The sequence below is a fragment of the Triturus cristatus genome, chromosome 3_2 (assembly GCF_964204655.1).
Source record: "Triturus cristatus chromosome 3_2, aTriCri1.1, whole genome shotgun sequence".
Taxonomy (NCBI): domain Eukaryota; kingdom Metazoa; phylum Chordata; class Amphibia; order Caudata; family Salamandridae; genus Triturus; species Triturus cristatus.
In genome coordinates this window covers 978,366,891-978,378,115 of record NC_140584.1, presented here as the reverse complement: position 1 = coordinate 978,378,115, position 11,225 = coordinate 978,366,891, and the positions used below count along the sequence as shown (strand labels likewise).

The following is an 11,225-nucleotide window of genomic DNA, read 5'->3' as shown; positions in this document are numbered from 1 at the left end:
GTCCGGATGGACTACTGCGGCCATATTTGGAGATCTGCCAGCCAAGCGGAGATCTTTAGGCCTTCAGAGGAGCCACCACCAAAGGCACTGAAAGTTTGCTGAGCTACTGCCATGTTTCATAGGCTGCTCAGCAAACAGAAGGAGGGGGAGGGGGAGGTGGAGGGGGGGGGGGGGGGTGTTTCTGTTCACAATCACCAGGCTATTCCTTTTACTTACACCAAAGTTCCAGAACAGTACAGTACAGTACACAGACGGACAGGGTGCCCAACAGGGGACTCCACCAAGTCTGGGCTGATTTCAAGTTTGGCAGACAGGGCCTATCTTAAAATACAATACACAGAATATAAGTAAAATACTCTGCTTTATTGAATGTAAAGTGCACAGCTGAACATACAAAAGACGAACTACAAATAAGACAACAGGCATAAAGAGTACTCCTTAAAACGCCAGCATTTCTGTGACCAAGTCTGTGGGAAGATTATAGGATCACAGCCACAGTGTCGCACACCTGAACAAAAAGGAAAAACAAAGTTGAGTAACGTTAAATGTTTAATATGCTAACTGACCATTACTAACAGATGGTTGACAAACTGCTTTAATATTGGAAGCGCAGACAAATCTAAACTTTAATAAACTATGACAAACATACATTTGAAATGTAAGCAACCCACAAGAATCTGTGCTTTTTGCAAATATGTTCCTTAGTACCTACACAAACCAGACGCTCCCCACAAATCTTATTCTAGCCAGTCTGGGTGCATCTCTAACAATTTACAAAGAAACATTTAAAAAGTATGTACCATCCTTGGATTTCCAAATGGACCGTAACAACCTACTTCACTCCCAATGTAGCGCGACTGTGGTGTGCAGTGCTCCACTCCATAAAACCACGGTGTCAAGGGCAAAAATGTTTATAATGCCTAGTCAAACTACTGCCTTTCCCGGAAGTCAATGAATACAAACATCCAAGTAAGGTATTGCTTCCCCTCTAGCACCTTTTTAAACGACTGATCATCGGAGGACACATGGGATTTTATTGCCATTGGACATATTTCTGTATCACAGGATTCGCAGTATGCTATTCATTGGGCTTGAACCTTTTCAACTACAAGATTTCATATCCAATTCAGCACATTTTTTGGGAGTCAAACGTGCATGCCTTCCTTCAATGTGCTCCCAACTGTATAGCTGCCAAATGTCCAGGCAAGTTGGAGACTGTCCTTGGTAATTCACCATTCGGAGACAGTCCTGGCATATGGCGTGCGAGCTTTAATAAGGCTTCGCGCGTTTGTCTCACATCCAAACAAATCCTAACCCACACCACATTGTGGACACTGCCATTTTGTCCCACTACGCCTCACTAGGCTGAGGGAAGTGGGGCGCAAGAAACAACGGCGACACCCTGGACGAGCCTTGCGACACGGCAGATCCAGTCTGGCACAGAGGGAGGACGAGACTGCAGTGAGTGCAGGTAGGGAGCCTCATCGCCCTCCCCGATTACTGGCACTGAGTCACTCCCTGGCCATACAAGCTCCCGTCTCCTCATGATCCACTACATACTTTCTAGCCTGCTGTTCCTCCAATGGTAGTCGAAACTGTATATACCCGTTGGTAAAAGTTTTTTTCTATTGGTCATTCATTTGCTGTATGGGACTAGTAAAGTCACGCCCTGTACTTGTACAAGTAGAACTATAAAACAAATTACATTTGTGACAGAAGGGACTATGGAAGATGAGGGGCACTGTTGGCCAGTGGTTGGGAGGGAAGCCGTGGAGAACGAGATCATGGGGAACCAAAAAAGATAGTTGTACTTGGTCCCATCTGCTGGTCCTGAGAGAGTGAGTAAGTAATGTCTATCACGGAGCTGTTTGAGATTGGCAGTTTTGTCCAGTTTGAAGGTGTTATCGGTCTTGACTGTATGTACGAACTTTAATAGCATGCGGTTTATTATACAATGCAAGTCAATCCATGACAGTATTTTAAGTAGGCGGAGTTACATTATGCTAATTATGTGGGTTGGACGGAGCTTTGGGGCATTGGGTGTGGTAAATTTTCAAGTAAGTAATTGATAGCTGTGCTGTAAAGTGTCCCTGGAATTTTTTTCAAAATGTTGGCAACTAGGCCATTGCTTTTGTCCCAAGGTGCCAGGAAGGCTGACTTAATGTTGGATGTAACTGATGAAAGCTGAAGGCTCCAACACAATCAATCAATCTCGAGCTATTGACTGACCGGGTCCTCAATGGATTACATCACGTTGCCCTGTTGGAAGATGTTAGAGAGATCCCACGCATCTTAAATTTATAGTACTGGCCTTATTGCTGGCAAAAGGCATTAGTTCGAGTGATGGAGGGGGTTCCATGCCTTGCGTCGCAGACTGAATCTGTGACCATGTTATCTGCAACTATGTCTGAAACCTCTGGCGATGCTTCTCCCAGCTTCATGGCCCACTCTAGGGATAAGTGGCTCCCTTTTATACGATTACCCTGGAGTCAATGCCCCCAATGAACAGATACAAATTGCGCTGTGTTCCACCCTGCTGGTGTTGGGTGGGTGGATTAGCAGTCAGGAGACACTGCTAGACTGGTTTGGATGCGTCCCTGGGTCACTGCATGATGTCCGTCTATACATTGTAGTGAGGAAATGGGGTTAACTGCAGACATTGCTAAGTTAGCATAAGTAGTATATGCTTGGCTGCCATTCTGCCGCTTTTGCACACAACACTACTTCGCAAAATACTTTGCTGGCGCTGCTTCACATGAGAACGGTCTACCTTTCACATATCTAGCTGGGCACCGTGCTCTGTCTGCACAGCGTGTTCAAGGTCGAATAACAATGTATGCTGTTGATTCACTTTGGTCAGTCCCATGCACATAGGCATTACATGAAGCACAGCGGCCCAGCTGAAACTCGGGGTACTTTTTAATATGGCATTACATGCATGAGGAGGCACTTGAAGAAAACCTTTCCAACATAGAAGAGCTGTGCTGATCCTGGGATTTAATTAATTGCATCTGATCTCGTAGGTATGGGGTCTCGCTGACAAAGCCCAGAGGTCTTCTATAATTATTCTAAACTAGCTCATGAGCACGGGGAGGGTGGTAAAAGGCGCTATAGTCCTGTTTCCACTGTCATTATAACAGGATTTCCCCTTTGTGCTTTATGGAATTTTAACAATGCTGATTATCTTGTTCTTATGCATTCTGCTGCTCGTATTGGCTAGAATACTGCGCTTTAGAGCACGTTAGTTAAAAATAAACATTTTAACCTATACGGTGTCTCTGATTACTCACGTTGTGGACAAGTATGAGTGTGAACGAAAGTGTTCTTGTTTCCCACTATTCCTGAGTGTTTACTAAGTCACATGTTCTAGGTTGTCTAATCATTGGTAGCTTTGCTGTAGTACGGAGAACGAATGAGACACTATTGCTAGTCGGATTGGGGTTCTGGGCACTGAGGTGGCTTATTTGGTACACAACAATACACAGAGGTCCTGGTTTCCTGCGCATAGTTCTGTGCATGAACAGAATCCCTGCAACAACATTTCTGATATCATTTAATTTCCCACTGGTCGTTTGCTATGAGACATGATGCCAATTCCTTGCCGGTGTAAATTTGTCAGTAGGATTAACCACAAAGGCGTTTCTTAGTCCAACTTTGGTAAGGTCTGGCACACTGCAATTAATTTTTACTCTACTGCAGTTGATGGGTCTAAATTTGTTTTCTGTAACATTTTCTTTCCTCCAAATCAAAATGCGTCACATTTCCATAATGTGTGCCACCAGCCTTGTTACACTCTGAGTAAGCCCATCTCATAGGGTTATATATTTTTTTTTTAACCTAGCATTGAGTGCCGAATTTTATGAACCGCATCCAAAGAACACTTTTCAGTCCATGCAGTCAACTCTGCGCACCGTTAAGGATCTCCAGTCAACAAATAAATACGTAAATAATCGATATACAGGCAAATGGGTTTGTTCAGCAACTAAATACAAGGTAGGGGTATTGGTCACCAAAGCAAATGTCACGGGAAAACCAGTCCTTTGGACTAAACCAGTCCTGTGCAAGGGACAAGAAAGTCGATACCAGACAGACAAGAGTGAACTGCGTGGTCCAAGAACATCAACGCTTGTAACACAAATATCGCTGCAAGACTGGGACAGCCAGGCCAAAATGACACATCAAATAAGGTTCTTTTTGGTTTCTCAAACAGGTCAAACAATGTTTATTGGCCACCCAAACAAGGATATGGGAATATCACAACGCTCCTAATATTGCCTGTATTACCTCTTTTTCTAGGTTAAGGGCAGTTTTTGGCACGGACCATGGTATCCAAACAATCTCTAGCAGGTTTAACCATTAAGATGACAGGCCTGGATTAGCTTACAGAAACATTACTGATGGAAGTATCACTGTTGAAAGGCCTACTCTTGCCTCTTTTGGCTGGTTGAAGAGATTCTAGCTATTCACTTCCAAATGCACTGCTTGCATACAGGTTGAGTTAAGCAGAGTGCTTTGAAGATAAGGCAGGTAGCGCAATGTTCATATGAATTTGGATTAGATAAGGCAATTTCTCAACGTTGGTTTACCAGAAAGTTGATTACAAATGATTGAGTCCTTAGCTGTTATTCTTTGCATGGATAACAATGACATCACTACACCCAAGAACCCTCCTCCATTGGTCTCTGTACAGCCCCAGGGTGGAGGTTGCACATTCAGTACCTGTTTGACATGGGACTCCTGGGGCATATGTGCCACAACTGGTCCCAGATCTAGAGCATGTTCCACTGGAACTTGCAACCTACCCTATGAGGAAGTAAAAGCCTGAACTGTAATTGGGAAAGAGAGCCAGCAAAACATATTTTAGACCCATTCCGGGTGAGCCATCTAACTTGCATTCAAGTCTGTTCTTTACGGAAACAACTTTATTCCAATTGCTGGTGGTTTTAAGTCTTTTATCTGCGCTTCTCCTTTCTAAAGGCACACCTCAAGCGGAGTGTTCATACCATACACCTGGAAATTCAGGCTGTGCCAAGGTGTTGCACCAGATAGCCGGCTAATATAGCTTTTAAAAAGGAAGCAGGAGTTTAGGAGGACCCTTTGAGACTGGCACACCTTCATATGGCACCTGATAGACCAGAATTATTTAATCCATTCTAGCACTGCTTTGCAAACCCAATGAACCCTGGAGTCAAACGCAGTCAAGAGACTCCACAGTACGAGAAGCATTATCACACCCACGGCAGTGGCAAGAAAGTTCAGACTTGTACCATGACCAGTCACGACTACTCCCCCCCCCCCCACCCCCAAACACCCACTCCAAAAACAAAAAGTCAATGAATGGGTTTGAACTTGAACTGAAAAAGGCCTGCCCTAGGTCTTAACATTACCCTTCAGAGTCAGCGTGAAATGTATCATGTCAGTTCACCCCAAGGAAGCAAAGGCTATCTGTGCCTCGATCACCAATGCAGGCTAAAGTTCAAGGTAATCTAGTGCAACACTGACAGACTGAATAGGTGTGCGGGTTCCATGGCAAGATCAGAATGGCTCACCTGACAGCTCATGAAAAGATTACTTTCTCCCTCCGTCCGGGAGGGAACAGAAAACACAGGAGAATGCAGACAATAACATCGATGATCCAACAGATGGCTTTCCAGAAGGGACTGCAGCTTTGCGACCGTTAATTCTCGTGACTAAACCAAAAACAATGACACAGAAGTTTTAACAATTAATTCAGAGAGCCACAAAGCAGGATACTGCAAGTCAAAATGCAATATACACAGAGATGAAGTGCCCACAATTGAATGGAAAATGACCACTAAAATAAAAGTTAACTTATCTAGTGAGGATGACCCACACAAGACTTTAGTGTTCAACTAATAATTTAAAACATACACTTTGAAAAAGTGAATCCTGCAGTTACTCTACAGGGCTCATGTGGAGTATAAAGGGAATTATATGTAACTGTACCTTTAGTATTACAGCATTGCTATCTTTGTAGTGACGTGGTTTGAATTACTTCAAGCTGGTTTAGAAACCCTTGGCGTTACACAGCAGTAATATGAACATTAAACATGAATGATCTTGCAGCAAGTGTGCAGCTGGATCCTCTTTGCCATCTAACAGAAGATGTGTGACCCAGTATGCAGAGTTCAAACTGCTGCTGGAGGTTTCTCAGCAATTTATTGAAAGCGCCTTGACCCCCCCCCCAGAAGGAGTTGGGGCCGGTAAGGAGAGGATTCATCAAAGTGGTGCTAGTTAATGGAATGTTGAGGAGGGGCAAGGAGAGAATGGAGGGCTAGGTCCAGTCATACCGGAGGATTAGTCTGTTGCCCTAGAGTTCTTTACTTTGCATGAGTCATTGAAATATTTTCTGTTATGTAACATTCATATCCAAAACTCTTCTATAGATATGCTGCTTCTTAATGCTACTGGAGCGCGTTAATGAAAGAGGATTTGTAGCTCCACTTGGTCTCTGAACGGATCTTATGGTACTGACGATTACTAGGAAACACTCCACACAGTATTGCTCATTGGGATGCGCATGTGTTGCATATCAACTGGATTTATAATTCAGGTTAGCACAGCACGTCTTTAGGGCCTGGGGGCTAGAAGTCCGAGCCCTGTGACTCTAGGTAGACCCTAGAGAATGTATCCAAGTAGCATTTGAGAAGGTGTGCAATGTGATCCATAATGCTGCTCTGCAAATGTGCTGAAGACGTACTTTCAAGTACGGAATGCAAAGCTGGGACCACGGCTACTCCCCTCATCATGCACATGACCCGTCCACTTGCCTTGCTTGCAGTGACAAATACATACACTTGAATATGAACACGACTGTGACCTTTATTTGTTCAAACAAAACAAGTTTCTGGCAGAACTCACTGATCCATCCAAATAATATACAAGTATTCCCTTGGTGTCAAGAGTAGGGAAGGACTTTTTTGCTTGTTCGATTCTGCGAGATTGTCACTAGAGATACTATATTTGTAGAAACCTGCTGAAAACCACTTTAGGGCCAAGATAATAGAAGTTGAGATGCGTCTGTGACAGACCAAGCTTGATATACAACTTTGCATCTGAAGAGTTATTACAGTTAAAGGAAGGCATCATAGACCATATTTCATCTTAGTTTGAGGTGTTTACTGAATGAAGTTATCCGAAGTCTGAGACTTCGTCTGGATTCCCTGTGAGGGATATGTTCAGGATTTGAAACCAACAGGTTGATTGTGGAGCGAGTTCAGCTGTTGTAAAGCTCACCGACTATCAGTCAGAGCTTACAATAATTTAGACACCACTTATCAATTGAAATCAAACGCTCTCAGACAGGACCGGCTTTAGGGCGGTGCGACCGGTGCCACCGCACCGGGTGCTGGCTTCCAGGGGGCGCCGTGCTTGAAAGTTTTATGCTTTTGAAGCACCTGCTGCAGCGTTTCTTTCCGCCGGCAATTACCAGGCCTCACATAAATGTCAAGATAACTTGTGTGATTAATTATCTTCCTGGAGAGAGATCAGCATTTTGTATAGTGGAGGTTTTGACTTCGGTGAAGTTAGTGCAGAGGGTTAATATGCCTGTTGCAAAGAACATGTACCCAGTAGATTACAGAGTGCGTATGATGTAAATAGATCAGCAGGTTACTGCTTTCAAAAGAGACATCCTTTTGTTACTTGCAATTTATAACTTAAAGTCCTAATCTAGAATAGTGAGCTATTAACTTTTATCCTAGAACTGCATACACACTGTAAAGTATACATTAGAACATTGATTAATGTTGCCAAAAGGGTTAATTTGGCTAGAAATCGATTCGGATTATTAAAGAAAACTCCCAACTATGCGGTTTCTTTCTCGACTGAGTTTGTGCTTCTCCACACCAAGCACTCTTAAAACTATACTGCCTACCAGTATGGATGACATGTGACTCCTACACTTTTAGTCCTTTGGCTTATGTAACATTTCCTATACACTGATTTATACAGGTATGATTGATGGTCTCTGTGTAATGTTTGTGTGATGCAAAGTGCTGGGACACCCTACACTGGTATGAGTGGCGCTATATAACTAATTCAATGCATCTGAGAGAGTGTGGTTATGGAGACTTGGTCACTGTTAAAGGGTGCTAGTGAGAGAATCTGTGGTGGAGGTTGTCATTGGGGGGGGGGGGGCGCCAACAAGCATGGTCACACAGGGCGCCACCAGCGCTAAAGCCGGCCCTGCTCTCAGAGGTTCAAAGTATCCAGATCAGGTTTAAAGGAAGCATCTCTGGGGAATAGCAAGCGTTATAGCTCTACCCCTCTGTGCACAAGTCACTTTATGTACAGATGAAGGAGAACCCCTTAGTACTCCCCAGCCTCCTAACAAGTCTGTTCTAGACTATAGGGAGCAGAAACTGCAACCCCATTAAGAAACAAATCTGCAAAAGTTGCAAGAGTTTATTCTAAGAGGTTCATTAATGTATCTGTTTTTGAGAGATGCCCATTCAGCCAGGAGTATGGGTTCTTGTTCCAGCCTACTGGGTTCTTGTTAAATTTATGGCTTTAGTCTTGGGAGGGAGAGTGTATTTACCAACTTGGTTTTGTCGAGGCACAGTTGACAAATGACCGTTGCAGTATCTGAAAAAGCCAAGAATACATTTGTTGAGTTACTTCTCGGCAGAGCCACATTGTGTGAATTTACTGGTGCAGCAGGTGACATACAAACTATAGCGAAAACAGAAAAACTAGACCCCTGGAAGGGATGCTGGCTGGCTCGTTTGTAGAGCACCTTCATGTATTGCCTTTGCATATGCTGCAGTTTATTTTCCAATTCCATCCACAGAAGTGAGGTTCTCAGACTGCTCAGCTGTTTTCCAGAAGTAGATTTTGTTCCCCAGGAGACATTCAGAACATAAATGAAATCTGATTACTTCCTCACATCCATCTTGAAATAGCGGAGATATAAACCGTGGTGAACTGTGCCACAGCTTCAATCTGCACGATCGAGTAGGCAATGGATAAGGGAGAAATTAATTGATAGGGTATTAGTATTGCACCATACCCCAAATTATAGAAACCTCTGTCTGCAATAACAGTTGACACTTTGATCATGTAGTTTGATGATTCTCCTTGCAAAAGCATACTGAACACATGCTTTCTTCTGGCTGGTAGGAAATGCACATCCATTGACAGATTTTATTTCACGGTGTGATGCAATCACTGTAATATTGAAGTCCTTTGTTTTAGCTTCTGTGCAGCTATCACTTTGTGGTCATGAGAATTCATTTTCAGTCCTGCAGAACCCTGTAAGCAAAAGCAGAGTTTCTGCAACTCTGTACTGAGCCCCGCTTGCTTTGTCCCACCCAAAAGCATGTTCCACTAACCTGTGCTTCTCACAGTGGAAGAAACGATTTAATGCAGACAGCGATACCTACTCTTAGATGCCCTCAAAAGAGTAGAGCATGGTTCATGTTCTCGCAAGTCAGTACATGAGATGTCCGACATAAGAGTTTGCTAGCCTTTAACAAAAAATGTGTAGACCAACTCTGTGGTGTGAACGAGCACCTCTTATGGCAGAGACTCTAAAGTTGGACACTTGTCACCTTTCAGGCAATACAGATTTGTTCAATTTATTTCCTTCAATCTGCAGATCTTTCTCAAAGTCACGTTCACCAGGATCCTCTTACACCGTGCCTTGAAGCCAGGAAAAGGAGGGTTAAGGTGGTTGTGGAGGAGCCCGAAGCCTTGGTTGACGCAGGAAAGAATACACAAGGGGACCCACACAACACTACATTATTATGCAACCTGCAATTAACTTCAGCTCTTTTGTATTGAGCTCTGCCTCATCTACACTTTGTGATTCCATACCATGTATACGTTTGGATGAACTAAATACAAATCAATCTTATGGAAGAATTTTTGCTTCAGTTGCTGGATAGGATTTACCCACAGAACTCACTCCTAATGTTGCTGCATTTTATCGACTAAAAAGCAAAACTAGATAGTTTGATATTATACATAGAGGACCACTGTCTGCATATACTGTATCAAACACCCAGGTTCCAATATGCAACAGGGTCTCAGTTTAAAACAAGTCAATAATAAACTTCATATGCTTATCTAGAAACCCAAAATTCAGACTGAATTGAAGGTCCCTTGACACTATAGTAGTACAGAAATGGGGAAGAGAGGGTAAAAAACAAAAGGGTGCCTCCACCGCCACCCACAGCCATTTCGGTATAGAAAATAGGAACACCCTTGTACGGACCAGGAACCACTTTAGACCTCATCTGTGAATTTCATAAACCGGAAGATGCATAAATAAGTAGCTTAAGACCATCCTCTCTGCTTAGGAAGGTATTTGTTTTTTGAAGGATACTTAACTTGCCTTCACTTGTGTGACGTGCTTCATCATTGTATTCACTCCAGACTGCGGTGATGTTGGCAGGGAGGTGGGGAGCCCTGTAGTGCTAGTGGCACTCTTGTGGTCTGACACCCTGTGATGACCTTTGACTACCATTACCATAATTGCTTTGGCGTGTTATTTTATCCTAGCCTGAATGTACGATGTCCTGCATATGCCTTGTTTCTCTTAAATGCTTCTTTCTTGTAATCTTGCAGTCTTTCAGTGGGAGCCGTCACAGAGTAGAACAGCCTTGCCAAGAACAGAACATGTGGGATGTGAGTGAGAGGTGTGGAATGTACTTTTTGGTCACGAAGTGCAGTGTTATAAGCAGTGGTGCACAAATGTGCACTGTTATACATTGATAAGTATTATGAAGTTCTTACTATTGGCTTTGACATGGCCTCATATCATCCTGAATTCTGACTCTGCCTGGCTTGAGCTTGATCTGCGCGCACAGCCACGCTTGCAAGTTGTTTGGGTTAATCACGTTCACGGATTGTTTTTGTGAGAGATTGTTTAATGTACCCTGGAAGGCTTTCGGGAGCTTAGTCAGGATAAAAGGGTGAAACATGCGAGAATGGAGAGGGGACATGACATGGGAACTTCTTCCTGCCATTGAATGCTTGCTTTGAAGCTGGCCAGTCCTATTAAGTTTCCTTGTGCGGGGAGGACGATTCTCGAACCTTCTAGTGTTGTTTTGAGATTATAAAGCAGAGGGTTGTTGACTTAGAAACCGGGATTTTGGAATCCGAATGGGGACAGAAGGCACAGCGGAACCCTGGTTGCTTATCCCCGGCTGTTAATCCCCCAGTCAGGATTGGGCTAAAATGCAGTTTTTGCACCAGGTGAA

General features: G+C 43.5%; 1 protein-coding gene across 1 annotated transcript in view; it reads right to left on the bottom strand.

Moving 5' to 3' along the window:
* Positions 1-342: 342 nt before the first annotated feature.
* Positions 343-11,225, bottom strand: part of RPAIN (RPA interacting protein) — a 53,422-nt gene continuing 42,539 nt past the window's right edge. Inside the window, exons 6-7 of the mRNA XM_085649560.1 lie at positions 5,550-5,690; positions 343-508 (exon numbers count right to left, since the gene is read on the bottom strand). Coding sequence (XP_085505686.1) covers positions 479-508; positions 5,550-5,690 — 171 coding nt within the window. The 3' untranslated portion in view covers positions 343-478. The remainder of the gene's footprint in view (positions 509-5,549; positions 5,691-11,225) is intronic.